Genomic DNA, 15,003 nt, shown 5'->3' with positions numbered 1-15,003 from the left:
AGTAATAAATCAGATATTTAGCTCATGCCAAAAATCAGCTGCAATATGCTTGAGACATATTTAAACACTAGCGTTCCCGTTGCAGGAAAAATCCTGCAATAGGATTTCCTGCTGCACTCTACCCCGCCTCCCCTCCACCCTTGTCGCCCGCCCCGCCTTCTCCTCCAGCCCGCCTGCTTTTCCGTTCACCCCCGGCCCTGCCTCCGCTCCGCCCTTGTCACCCGCCCCACCCCGCCTTCTCCTCCAGCCCGCCTGCTTTCCCCTTTGCCCCGGCCCTGACTTCGCTCCTCCCTTCTCCTCCCCCGCCCCTCCCGGCTTGCTTGCTTCTTCGAAGCTTTACTCCCTTCTGCAGCTCTTGGCTTCTTTGGACACTGTCTTGATATGCAAATTAGCCGCCATCTTTGTTGGGGTAATTTGCATACTCATCCTGATTGGCTGGTGGGCATGGCTTGGCTGGTGGGCGTGGCTTAGGTGTAGCGAAGGTGCGGTCAATTTGCATATTTGTCTATTATTAGATTAGATTAGCTCAAGTTGCTATCATTTACATATAACTAATTATTAGTTGAACTTGATCAACATTGAATTTCCCCCACTTTTAACTCACCTGTAAGATTCTTTGCAAGATTGATGGAAGTGCAATAAATGCTGCCATGCTGTTTAGAACTTGCATGGTCAAAGATTTCAGAGCTGTTGTAATAAAATGTTGATATTAAGGTTAATTTAGAATAAGAGTTTTTGGTTTTTCCTACAATTCAGTGGAAAATAGATTTATATAGCCTCTGGAAACTTAGCTAACCAAGGCCAGTTTGATATCTTAAAGTTTAATTACTGCAAAGCTACTAATATTCAAGACAAATGACATAACTGGTGCCATGGAAAGCAATGAATCTGAAAGATGAAATCAACACTACAATATAATTTCATCAAGATATATAATAAGAATATGATACTGGAAAAATGTATCACAATGTTAGTTTTTAGCAGATAAAATTGGGTGGTAGTATAGATGGCTCTGATGAACTTACCTTCAGAGTGTAGGTGAGGTGTGGCTGAAGTGGACAGCTTCTGAGGGGCCATCATTGCCTCCAATAAGGGAAACCAGAGTGCCTACGATGTCAGAGCAAACCAAAGGAAAACAAAAGTGCTGCTATTTAAAAATATATTTTTAAATTAATTTTTAGAGAGAGAGGAAGGGAGAGGCAGAGAGAGAAATATTGCCTCCTGCACACACCCTGCCAAGGATTGAGCTGGCAACCCGGGCATGTGCCCTGACTGGGAATAGAACCAGCACCCTTTAGGTGCACTGGATGATGCCCAATCAATTGAGCCACACTGGCCGGGGCAAAAGTGCTGTTATTTTTAAGAATAAGTAACATCAGCAAAGTGTTTCACAGGCTGAAATGAACTTCTCACATATATTTGTTGGTAAAAATTAGAAAAAGAAAAGATGGGACATTTGAATGGGAAAAGACAAGACAACAAAAAGCAGGGACCATAGCTAAAACAGATACATTTATCATGCACCCTGGGAAAACAAGGAAGCTGAAGTTAAGCAAGGTTAGACCTCAGAACTGCAATCTTTGGTGTTTCAGAAGAGGGTACGTTGAAAGGAACCAGGGCAGACATTGTATTAAATGCTTGACATACATTTCTCATTTCAATCTCATAATAACCTTACACAGTGAGCATTGTCTTCACTTGAGATAAGAAAATGAAGCTTAGAAAACTTAACTTGCCAAAGATCACATTGCCAAAAATTGGTAGTAGGACTCCAAATTCTGTGCTATTCCTTAAGAATATCATCAGAAATCAAACTAATACATTTTAAAATTGCAAACAAGTTTTCTAGATGGATAATGACTTACAAAGGCCTTGACCCAGTATCTAGGGGGAACATATTCCTGTAAACATCCAGGTGGCAGAGCAGGACAAGAATGGTTATCTACAGAGGAGGGCGTGTTCTCACCCCATCTGACACTGAGGAGCTCACGTGGCAATGGAGATATGGGAGCCTGTTAAGGGACAGGCTCAGGGCCCAGTGACTTTCCTACTGGGTGACCTCCCACTAAGGAGCTTTACTAGGAAGCCCTTATCTGCCCCATTTGAGGTTTTCTAAGGCCAGGGTTTTATACTGCTGACTTTTTATGTATTTCTTCAATTCTTAAGATACTGGCTTGAGCCATGTTATATACCAGCAATTCTTTACTTTATTGAAATTTTATTTTATCTAGTACTTATGACCTTTAATCTTGTATTTATTTGTCCTTTCCTTTTTTGAAATTGAGTTATTCTTCTTCAATTAAATCTCCACATTAACCCTAAATATATGGTAAATACCTTTTCAATATTTTACCTCTCTTGCTCTTTAATATTGTTTCTTTTTTTTTTTTTTAACTTGGAAAACTGAAAACCCACAGGCTAAAATAACAATCCATGAAAGTGACAATCCTAAACCCTAAGGGCAACACAACTAAACTGGAATTACTTTCCCTTGTTATAAACTAGACACCCAGTGCACAAAATTCATGCACTGGGTTGGGGGGAGTCCCTCAGCCTGGATTGCGAGAGGTCACAGGCCAGGCTGAGGGACCCGATGGGTGCACAATTGGGGCCGGGGAGGGACGCGGGAGGTTGACCAGCTGGGAAGGGGCCACGGGAGGGCTCCAGGGCATGTCTGGCCTGTCTCGCTCAGTCAGGATGGGCTGGACCCCAGCAGCAAGCTAAACTATGGGTCAAGCGTCTGCCCCCTGGTGGTCAGTGCATGTCATAGCAAGCAGTTGAGCAGCCTTAGCATATCATTAGCATATTAACTTTGATTGGTTGAACAGACGACTGGACGACGGGGCACTTAGCATATTAAGCTTTTATTATATAGGACTAGAGGCTCAGTGCATGAAAATTCATGCACTGGAGGGGGGAGTCCCTCAGCCTGGCCTACCCCCTCTCAGAGTCCAAGAGCCCTCAGGGGTGGGAGGCGACCTGGCAATCAGAGGAAGGCGATGCCCCCATCACACCTCTGCTGCTGCCACTGCCGGCAGCGCAAGCCTCAGCCGGCCCTGGCTACCTGAGCCTTGGGCCGGCCCTGGGCAGCTGGGTAGCCGCCATTCGTGGCTTTCCTGTGACTCAGCCAGCCCTGCTTGCCTGAGTCTCAGTCAGTGGGGGGTGCAGGAGGCCCTGAGGCCCCCGGCAGGTCTGAGGGGACTCCGGCGGCAGGCGCACAGAGTGGCCAACCCCGGCTGAGGAATGGAGGATACTCTCAACGACATGAGTTATAACTTCCAATTTGTTGGACACCACAGTCAGGCTTCAGCTTTGGGGGAGGGAGGAAGAGAGGGATGGGCAGCTCGTTGGAGGAGCCTGTGCGAGCTGTAAGTCAGTGGGGGGTGCAGGAGGACCCGAGGTCCCCAGCGGGGCTGCGGGGACTCCGGTGGCAGGCATGTGGAACAGCGGGCCCCACCTCCATTCCCCACCCCCACTGTGGGCGTCGCCATCTTGTGATGGTGTGATGGTCAATTTGCATATCACCTCTTTATTATATAGGATAGCTTTCTTTTCAGGGAATTATATGCAAAGCAAAGCCATGTTCTTTGCTATATCTAATCAGTAGACACTGATAATAGCAGCATAAATAGCCAGACACACAAAAATAGGACAGGTAGACATTCTACTTGGGAAATGACTGTCAACCCAACTTCCTGTGGTCAAACTTAAAGAAAATACTCCATAATATTTAATTTTCTGAAGAAACTTTTAGAAAGAGATATTATAGACAGTTCACAATCAAGCTTTTGGATACTTCAACTTTTCTAGTTAGTTTAGGGTCTGCAGCAATAGCTCTTGTTCTCATACTCTCCAAAACAAAACAAAATAAAGCAAAGCAGAGAAACAAGGCAAAACAATTATTAAAAATCCCCCAAACTTAAAGTTTGGTATTATATAAAAGCAGTCTGGCATTTTCAAATAAATACTATTTACATAAAAGTGAACATTCAAGTACTTCTGTTATGAAACTTGTTCAGAAATGAAGCAGAAACCAGTTTTGGGGGGTTAGGGGTGTGGTGATAGAGAGTGGTGTGAGGTGTGAGACAGACTTCCCTTATAGATAGACTTCTCTTACATGCAGCCAGAAAAATGGTATAATTATAATCCTAGAGAAGTGAAAATTTCAAAAAATAGAAAAAATTCTAACATCTAATATCTTTAATAAACAAATTCCATCACAAATATTTTTTGAACAAGTAAATAAATAAATTTCCCTTTTGCATACTAAAGGAAGCCTTGTTCCTGTCTTTAAGAGACACAGAATTTAAATATAGTCAAAATAATCCCTAGTGTTCTGGAGGCATGGATTTTATATCTAAGTCTACCATTAAAATATGTGAATCTGGACATATTTCAGGTGATGTGAACCTGAACAGCTCTATTTATAAACCATAATTATCATTTTCCTTAAAATTTCCATGAGAAGAAGAGTATCAAATAGATATTAAAGAGGAGATAGAAGGATTAAAATTTTTAAAAAGGCTTGGTATCAAATATGTATAAACATAGATTTAACAATTTTACCCTTTTGTATTTTTCTATCAAAATATCACCATGTCCAAATATAGCCAGCTAACCATCTATACTAATAAAAGGGTAATATGATAATTAGACTGGGAGACCTTCTGTACATCCTTCCAGACCAAGCCATGAAGGCGGGGCCAAGGCAGAGGCAGTTAGGGGCGATCAGGCCAGGAGAGGAGGGCAGTTGGGGGTGATCAGGCCAGCAGGAGGGGCAGTTGGGAGTGAACAGGCCAGGAGGGGGGACAGTTGGGGGTGAGCAGGCTGGTGGGGGGGTAGTTGGGGGTGATCAGGCCAGCAGGGGGGCAGTTAGGGGCGATCAGGCCAGCAAGGGGGGCAGTTGGGGGCAAGAAGGCCAGTGGGGGGGGGTAGTTGGGGACAAGCAGGCAAGCAGGCAGAGTGGTTAGGGGTGATCAGGCAGGCAGGCAGGTAAGCGGTTAGGAGCCCATGGTCCTGGATTGTGAGAGTAATGTCTGACCGCCAGTTTAGGCCCGATTGGGCCTAAACCGGTGGTCGGACATCCCCTGAGGGGTCCCGGATTAGAGAGAGTGCAGGCCAGGCTGAGGGCCACCCTTCCCCCCCGTGCACGAATTTTGTGCACCAGGCCACTAGTAAGATAAATGAAAATAAAAACTTGGGATGGAAAAATCATGGCAAAAGGACTGGTATATAGCCTGTTAACCCATTTGAATAAAGATTAAACAACCATGAGAATTATGGATTCAGAAAAGATTGTATTATTAACCTTAATAAAGTAAAACATAACTAATTAAAATTAAGATGGTTGGACAAGAGAGGTTAGAGGAAGTATGAATTCATACAAATTCCCTTACTGGCTTGGAATCATAGATATTATACAAACTGAAATGTAATTATAAACATAATAATTCCAATCTATTACAGTTCAGATTTTTTAAACTTTAGTGAGATTTATTAAGAGGTAGTATGGTAAAGAAATATTTGAAATTCACCAGTTCCTCAGTTTTACATATGCTTCCTAAATGAGACTAAATTTTACATTTATTTTAAAAGCAAGCATTATTTGATTCATTTTTTCTAAAATTATGTTAACCTAGACAGATAAAAAATATCTAGAGTGATAGTCATCAAATGATAATGATGATTATTTCTGGGTGATAGGACAGACACAGACAATTTTTAAAAGCATCCTTCTGCATAACTTTCTGTATTGCAGGATTTTAAAAAATGATGGGTATATATCTCACACATAAAAGTTTTTTGATAAACAAAAAAGCACCTATATTATGTAAATGTCTTGTTATACAGAATTCAAACTCTAAAGGGTTTTCAAAATTCATAACCTTTAAAAATCCTTGACAAAAACATAAAGGAGCCTGGCCGGTGTGCCTCAGTAGTTGAGTGTTGATCTATGACCCAGAAGGTCTCGGTTCGATTTCCAGTCAAGGCACATGCCTGTGTTTTGGGCTGGATCCCCAGTGGGTGTGCGTGTGCATGTGTGCAGGAGGCAGCCGATCAATGATTCTCTCTCACCACTGATGTGTGTATCTCTCTCTCTCCTCCCTTCTTCTCTGAAATCAATAAAAATATATTTTTTAAAATGTAAAGGAGAAATGTATCCATCTCATAAGAAAACATCAAGTTTATTATTTCCATTGTAGCACACATGGCTAACTATATGTGAAACATTTACCCTGCTTCCCATTTCAGACCACCAGGCAGTGGGAAAAAGCCAGGTGGTGTTAAGCTAGACGCCACAGCCTCGAGGGGCAGGCACCAGAGGAGTTATGCCATATCATGTTGTCGACTTTACTTGTTAAGACTACTGCAGAATTTTGCTGTCAAGTCACATCTCGTCCCCTTAGTTTCTGCTTTACTGCTGTAACTCCCATCTGCACAGGTGCTCCACTATTCCTCCTTCAGTTCTGTGTTCGCCCCTTTGCACTCTGGAATCTGGTACAGCAGTGCTTCCACCCTGGGTTGCACAGTGGAATCATGGGGGAAGTTTACAACATACTCATGACTGGGTCACAGCTACAGGGACATTAATTTAATTGACCTGGTTGCAATCTGAGTGCTGGCATTTTTCAAAGCTCCCTAGGTAACTCTATGGTGCAGCCAGGGTTGAGAACTACTATGTCGTAACCTTCTTTGACCTTTTCCAGCTTTCTCTGTATCTCTGAGGGTTTTCTTCCAGTTCTTCATGCTCACTTTCATCCATGGGGAATGGAAGAGATGATAAATGATGACACATCCACAATACCACTACACGGAATACACAAAATCTCAGTTCAGAAAGAACAAGGACATCTAGTATTCACACAGTTAAGTTCTGCAACACTGCCAAATCTAAGAATATAGAGCCTTTTCATAGAACAAAGGACAGGCACTCCTCATAACAACTTTGGGAGTCTTATACTCCTGGGAGCACTAAACAGTGGTTAAAATCAGTTGAATTGAACTCAGGTAGCTGAAAGGGCAATAGAAATAGGATTAATTCCTAGTTTCAGGCCAGAACAGACTTTTAAATGCCTCAGTAATCATTCTCCTACCTCTCTTTGCTGCTGGTTCAAATTATGTGAATTTCTCTGGCAAAGGGCAATTGTCTCTACCATGGTCTCTTCCACATCCTTCAATGAGGGATCCTCTCTGGTAGCTAGATTCAGAAAAATTGTTAATATCACTTAAGAATATATTAATGATAATCTCAAATTTCTGTACACTGACAATTAGCATCACAAAGCCACATGGTTTATTTGCTTTCCTATTATGATCCCTTAAAAACAAATTAAAATTGGAACCAATGTTAAAGTCGATAAACAGTATTTATGCAGGACAATTTACTTAATAAGTTTATTACTTAATAAATACAGTTTATTAGGCAACATTTTTAAAAACATGGGGTAAATAAAAAAGAAATTGTAAATTACACTCAAGAACTTACTTTCACCTTGAAGTGTTATTTCTTGAAGTTTGCTTTGTAGTCTCTAGGAGGTAAAAGGAACATTTTAATTTCTAATCCACCAAATAATTAAACTGACATATTTTAAAGAAAAAACCCAGGAAACAACGAAGTTATTAGGAATGGTCCCTGTTGTTCAGAAGAGAATTCTGGTGTATATAGGATGCATAGCTAGCAGTATATCAAGTATCACTTATTTTGCTTTACTTTTGCTTCTGTTGTGCTACCTACATAGTCATCATTGACATCTCTGAGGCACAGTAATGAGGATCAGAATGTATCCATGCTTTGAGATAAGAAAGGACATGACAAGTCTAACTCTATAGCATGGGGCACAGCCTTGAATGTGAGATATCCTAAAATACTATAATAGAGTTATAGGATCCACTGCTTTACTGAATTCTAGATCCTCAGATACTGATATTGCAAAGGCTTCTGAATACACACTGAAGCTGACTTTGATATAGCCCTTCTACCAAAACTTTGCTCCTGTTCTTGAGGTCCCTCATAGGTTAATTTTAAGCTAAAAATCATAGAATCATCATTAACCACTCCCTCTCATTCACTTTATACTGTATTTAAATGATCAATTAATTCTCAAATTCATGTCCTCTTCTCTCTCCATCACCACTGCCACACACAGCTTAGGCCCTGGCCCTCAAGACACTATGCTAAGTGTAATATCCCTGAAGACACTACGCTAAGTGTAAATAAGCTAGACCCAATAAGACAAATACTATATTATTCCACTTATATGCAGTATCTCGAGTAATTAAAGTCATATAGTTTAAAAGTAGAATGGTGGTTTCCAGGGGCTGGGGGGTAGGGAGGAATGGAGAGTAATTGTCTAATGGGTTTGTGAGAAGTTGAAAAAATTCTGGAGATCGATGATAATGATGGCTGCACAGCAATGTAAATATACGTAATACCATTGAAATGGTAAATTTCATGTTATGTGTATGTTACAACAATTAAAAGAATGAAAAAAAATTTTTTCAAAATTTGATAGAACACCAAACTGTTGGTAAAAATGTGGAGCAACCAAAGCACTCATACATCATTGGTAGGACGTAAAATGCTACAACCACTTTGGAAAGAGGTCTGGTAATTTCTTATAAAACTAAACCTGTACCTATCTGGTGACCCAGCAATTCACTCCTTGGTAATGATTCCAGGAATGAGAAAACATCTGTGTACAAAAGTGATTATAGAAGCTTTATTCATAATAGCCAAAAACTAGAACTAGCCCAAGTGTCGATCAATAGAAGAATGGATAAACTGTGGTATATTCATACAATTGTATTACTCAGCAATAAATGGGACAAACTACTGATACATCCAATAACAGAGACTAATCTCAAATATATTATGCTGAATGCAAGAGGGATTATATAAGAAAACCTATTAAATGATTCCATTAATATGAATGAATAAAAAAGGGTAAAACTAACCCAAGGTGGAAAAACAAAGTCAGAAGAGTGGTTACTTCTGGGGGAGTGGGAATGGAAACTGACTGAAGAAGCATGAGGGAAATTCCTGGCGATGTTCTCCATCTTGTTAGGGACTAGGATTAGACAGGTGTGTGCATTTGTCAACACTCATCAAATGGTACTTTTAAGACTTGTGTATTTTGTTGTATGTAAACTTTACCTTTAACAAGTACCACACAGAAATTCTAAACTCTAGTCAGTGATAGGCATGATAAAAATATTGAGGTAAAATGTACTATTGCCTGCAACTTACTTTGAAATATAATAAATTAAAATGGATTGATGAAAATTTATGCAATATTATATGTCAATTATATTTCAAAAAAGAGATAGACTAATGCAATGAATAGAGGGACACATTGAAACATGACAAAGCAAATACAGTAAAATGCTACCTTAAGCATTATTGAAAATGCACCAGGAACATCTCCTTTCTTTTCTAATAGATACGCAGTGACTTCATGAAGTTGATACTTCTGGGTAATCTAGGAAAGAAGAAAAGATAAAGATTTGTGTTCACGAATCTTGCTTGTGAAGTGAGAAGGTCCTATTAAGGATGAAAACCCCCCAATATGATACTAATTAACAAATCCATATCTTGGTAGTATGCTACTTTACAGTACAATATGCAAATACTTGACTTTTGGTCTTATAGTGCCCTATTTTATATTCTGACTAGACCAAGTGCATTCATTTCCCCCCACTTATTTATTTAAAAAATTGTTATGCACATGAATGAGGAATATCCATTGGAGAAAAGGCAACACATATTGTATTATTACATAAGTAGTAATAATATAAACCAGAAATTGATAAGTATAATTATACACAAAATATTTAGAACAAAATGACAATGAAAACACTATGTATCAATTTGTGGGCTCTAAATAAAATTTAAAACACTAAGAGTGTCAATAAGTAAAAAAAAAAAACAAACAAAAAAAACACAATTAAGCTTCAATAAAAGAAAATAATGCTGCCCTAACCGGTTTGGCTCAGTGGATAGAGCGTCGGCCTGCAGACTGAAAGGTCCCAGGTTCGATTCCGGTCAAGGGCATGTACCTTGGTTGCGGGCACATCCCCAGAAGGAGGTGTGCAGGAGGCAGCTGATCGATGTTTCTCTCTCATCGATGTTTCTAACTCTCTATCCCTCTCCCTTCCTCTCTGTAAAGAAATCAATAAAATATATTTTTTTAAAAAGAAAATAATGCCATAGGAAGAAACAATAAAGAGATTTAACAAATCCAAAATTATTCTTTGAAAAGATTTATAAAGTGGAATAAATCTTTCTTAGGAGTAAATAAGCAAGGCACAAATAACATATTAATAGGTTAACAGATAAAAGGAGAAAAACGTGATCATCTCAATAAATGCAGAAAAATAATTTGATAAAATGCAGTACCCATTCTTGACAAAAACAAAATAATACAAAACACTCTTACCCATACTGGGAAGGGAACTTTCTTAACTTAATAAAAATTACCTATCACAGTCTTACAATAAACACCATATTTAATGTATAATATTAGACACATTCCCTTTTAAATCAGGAACAAGGCAAGAATGCATACTATCACTGTTTCTGTTCAAAATAACCTAGAGCTACTAGACATCTGATAAGAGAAAGAAAAAACTATAAGGTTGGGAAGATAAAAACAACTACCATTATACCTAGAAAATATTATTCTCATAAGAAAATCTAAAAACTATTGAATAAAGAAAGGAATTTAGCCTGGTTGCCAGATACAAAACTGTACAAAAATTAGTAACATACAGCAGCAATCTCAATAAGAAATGTCATTTCAAAAACTTCCTTTCAAAATGCTAACAAAATTATAAATACCTAAGGATAAATTTAAGAAAATATGTGCAAAACCTTATGCAAAATATTATATAAAGTGATACAGTCTTGCCAAAGAGCATAAAAGGCATTTTTAAAAGATAACCATGTTTCTGAATGTGAAGACAATACCATAAAATGTCAATCTCCCAAATTAATCTATAAATTCAATGTACCCTTTTCATCAAAATTCCAGAAGAATATTTTTTAAAGGAACCTGACAATCTGATTCTTAAATTGATGTAGAATAGTAGGAGGTCAAGAGTAGCCAACAAGTTTTAAAGAAAAAGAATGAGAAGGGAAGATTCTTGTTTCAAATAAGAAACCTTATTTTAAACCTATATTAATAAAATACGTGGTATGAGTATAGGAAAAGAAAAATAATCAAAGGAACAGAACAGGATCCACAAACAGATCCATGTACATTTGGAAGCTGGTATATGACAGTATGGCATCATAAATCAGTGAGGAAAGCACAATAAAATGCCACGTGGACCATTAGCCATCCACATGAAAAAAATATAAATCCCTCTCTTGATCTGTTTACAAAAATAAATTCCAGATGGATTAAAAGCCTAAATGTAAAAAGCTAACCTATAAAACTCATAAAAGAGGACAGCCTTTATGCCATCAAAGTCAAAAGGAAAGACTGATACCCCAAAAATTAAACATTGAAGGAAAAGATTGATAAATTAAAAAGAAGTCACTAAGCCCTGGCTGGGTGACTCAGTTGGTTGGAGCATTGACCCATACACCAAAAGGTTGTGGGATTAGACTCCCAGTCAGGGTACATACCTAGATTGCAGGTTTGGTCCCTGCAGGACATGTGCAGGTGGCAACTGATGAATGTTTCTCTCTCACATCAATGTTTCCCTCTCCCCGCCCCCCTTTTGATTCTCTCTAAAATCAATTAAAAAAACAAACATATCCTTGAGTGAGAATTAATAAAAAAGTCACTAAAAACCAAGTTGAAAGATATGCCCTAGAGACTGAAAGAAGACATCAACATATAAAATCAGCACAGGATTAGAGATCTAGAAATTAAAAAGAAGTTCTGTAAACCAGTAAGAGAAGGGCAAACACTCAGCTAGAAAAACGATAGGAATAGATAATTCAGAGAAAAGAAAATCTAACAGGTCATTAAACATATGGAAAGATATTCAATGTCATTAGTAATCAATAATCCCCATTCCACTGGCAAAAATTAAGAAGTCTAAAAATACTAGGAATTAGCAAGGATGTGAAAAAAACAGCAAATATCAAATACTGATGAAGAGAATGAAACAAATAGGAAATCAGCTTGGCAATATCAGTAGAATTAAACTACTCGGTTGTCCAAAGAATTCCACTTCCAGGTATATTACTTAGAGAAACCTGATGGCTAATGTAACATCCTATCCAATAAAAGAGTAATATGCAAATTAACCATCACTCCAACACACAAGATGGCTGCCCCCATGTGATCAAAGATGGCTGCCCTCATGTGGACACAAGATGGCCACACAAGATGGCTGGCAGGGGAGGGCAGTTGTGGGCGATCAGGCCAGCAGGGGAGGGCAGTTGGGAGGGACCAGGCCTGCAGGGGAGGGCAGTTAGGGGTGACTGGGATGGCAGAGGAGGGCAGTTGGGGGCAACCAGGCCTGCAGGGGAGGACAGTTGGGAGGGACCAGGCCTGCAGGGGAGGGCAGTTGGGGTGACCAGGCCTGCAGGGGAGGGCAGTTAAAGGTGACCAGGCCTGCAGGAGAGGGCAGTTGGGAGCAACCACGCCTGCAGGGGAGGACAGTAAGGGGTGACCAGGCTGGCAGGAGAGGGCAGTTAGGGGTGACCAGGTCGGCAGGGGAGGGCAGTTAGGGGCAATCAGGCTGGCAGGGGAGTGGTTACGGGGTGATCAGGCTGGCAGGCAGAAGAGGTTAGGGACAATCAGGCAGGCAGGCAGGCGAGCGGTTGGGAGCCAGCAGTCCTGGATTGTGAGAGGGATGTCCCAGATTGAAGAGAGTGCAGGCTGGCTGAGGGACACCCTCCCCCTGTGCACGAATTTCGTGCACCGGGCCTCTAGTTGTTTATAATGGCAAAAGACTGGAAATTAGCTGAATGTCTATAATAGGGAAATATATAAATTGTGGCATAATCATTCAATAGGCTATTACATGACCATTAAAATGAGTGAACTACTAGTATATCTACATGTATAAAAATTGACAGATTAAAAAATTAATGACAAAAGCAATTTGCAATAGGATATATACTGTATGATACCATTAAAACAAATTTTAAAAATAATAAAACTGCATCTTTTAATTATTGTATTCGTTTCTAAGCAAACAACTGTAGATCTACTTTTGCCCCACCCTGTATATATGAAAATAAACAACCTGGATAAACTTCCCATCTTCAGGCTGGTGGTGACCTCAGCGGGGAGAGGGGGACATGACAAATAAAAGATGCTTTATTTCTAAAACAAAACAACAAATATCTGAAGCCAGTATGACAAAATGTTAACATTTATAAATTGGCTTGGTGGGTACAAATGTATTTGATATTCTTCATGCACATTTCGACATATTTGAAATATTTCATAATTTTAAAATATTTAAGTGTGTGGACAGTTGAGGAGGTGGATGCAAAAAATACAGATTATTATTTCATGAGTACTGACATTAAAGAAAGGAGACATAATGGTAGGTTGCATTTTAAATAGGGAACATGCTAATCTCTTATAGTATACTAGAGGCCCGGTGCATGAAATTCGTGCACGGAGTGGGGGGGGGGTGTCCCTCAGCCCAGCCTGTACCCTCTCCAATCTGGGACCCCTCAAGGGATGTCCGACTGCCCGTTTAGGCCCGATCCCACTAAACGGGCAGTCGGACATCCCTCTCACAATCCAGGACAGCTGGCTCCCAACTGCTCGCCTGCCTGCCTTCCTGATTGCCCCTAACCGCTTCTGCCTGCCAGCCTGATCACCCCCAAACCACTCCGCTGCCAGCCTGATTGATGCCTAACTGCTCCCCTGCCAGCCTGTTTGCCCCCAACTTCCCTCCTCTGCCGGCCTGGTCACCCTAACTGCCCTCCCTTACAGGGTTGATTGCCTCCAACTGCCCTCCCTTGCAGGCCAGGTGCCTCCCAACTGCCCTCCCCTGGCTGGCCATCTTGTGTCCACATGGGGGCAGGATCTTTGACCACATGGGGGAAGCCATATTGTGTGTTGGAGTGATGGTCAATATGCATATTACTCTTTTATTAGATAGGATAGAGGCCTGGTGCAGGAGTGGGGGCCAGCTGGTTTGCCCTGAAGGGTGTCCCGGATCAGGGTGTGGGTTCCCTTGGGGCGTGGGGCGGCCTGAGCCAGGGGCCTGTGGTGGTTTGCAGGCTGGCCACGCCCCCTGGCGACCCAAGCGGAGGCCCTGGTATCTGGAATTTATTTACCTTCTACAATTGAAACTTTGTAGCCTGGAGCGGAGCCAAGCCTCCTGCATGCTCCACGGCCGGCAGCCATTTCTGTTTGGGTTAATTCATCTTCTATAATTGAAACTTTGTAGCCTTAAGCAGAGGCCTGGGCCTGGCCAGGGTGTGCGGAAAGCTTTGCTTTCTCCGTTGCCGCGGGCAACCCTGGCCTGCTCTCTCCAGCTCCGTGGCTGCCGCCATTCTGTTTGAATTTGTTTACCTCCTATAATTGAAACTTTGTAGCTTGAGTGGAGGCTTAGGCCTGGCAAGGGCATGCAGAAAGCTTGGCTTCCTCTGTTGCCTGGGAAACCTTGCTCTCTGTGGCTGTAGCCATCTTGGTTGGGTTTATTTGCATACTTGCCCTGATTGCCTGGTGGGCATGGCTTGGGCTGGTGGGTGTGGCTTGTGCATAGCAAAGGTGCAGTCAATTTGCATATTACCCTTTTATTAGGTAGGACTAGAGGCCCAGTGCATAAAAATTCATGCACTGGAGCGGGGAGGGTCCCTCAGCCCAGCCTGCCCCCTCTCACAGTCCGGAAGCCCTCAGGGGCGGGAGGTGACCTGGCGATCAGGGAAAGGCAATGCCCCCATCACACCTCTGCTGCTGCCAATGCCATCAGTGCAAGCTTCGGCCAGCCCTGGTTACCTGAGCCTCAGGCGGCCCTAGGTGGCTGGGCAGCCACCATCCAAGGCTTGCCTGTGCCTCGAGCCGGCCCTGGGCAGCTGGG

At 41.3% G+C, this 15,003-nt stretch overlaps 1 protein-coding gene across 1 annotated transcript in view; it reads right to left on the bottom strand.

The window, feature by feature from the left end:
- The window catches only part of VPS8 (VPS8 subunit of CORVET complex), a 246,690-nt gene that overhangs the window by 67,763 nt on the left and 163,924 nt on the right, over window positions 1-15,003 (bottom strand). The window contains exons 37-41 of the mRNA XM_054713802.1: window positions 9,390-9,479; window positions 7,487-7,529; window positions 7,095-7,198; window positions 1,026-1,107; window positions 605-687 (exon numbers count right to left, since the gene is read on the bottom strand). Of these exons, the coding sequence (XP_054569777.1) occupies window positions 605-687; window positions 1,026-1,107; window positions 7,095-7,198; window positions 7,487-7,529; window positions 9,390-9,479 (402 nt within the window). The remainder of the gene's footprint in view (window positions 1-604; window positions 688-1,025; window positions 1,108-7,094; window positions 7,199-7,486; window positions 7,530-9,389; window positions 9,480-15,003) is intronic.

The sequence above is a fragment of the Eptesicus fuscus genome, chromosome 3, assembly GCF_027574615.1.
Source record: "Eptesicus fuscus isolate TK198812 chromosome 3, DD_ASM_mEF_20220401, whole genome shotgun sequence".
Lineage (NCBI taxonomy): Eukaryota > Metazoa > Chordata > Mammalia > Chiroptera > Vespertilionidae > Eptesicus > Eptesicus fuscus.
Note: the sequence above shows the minus strand (reverse complement) of the source record. Positions and strands in the feature narration are given on the sequence as shown.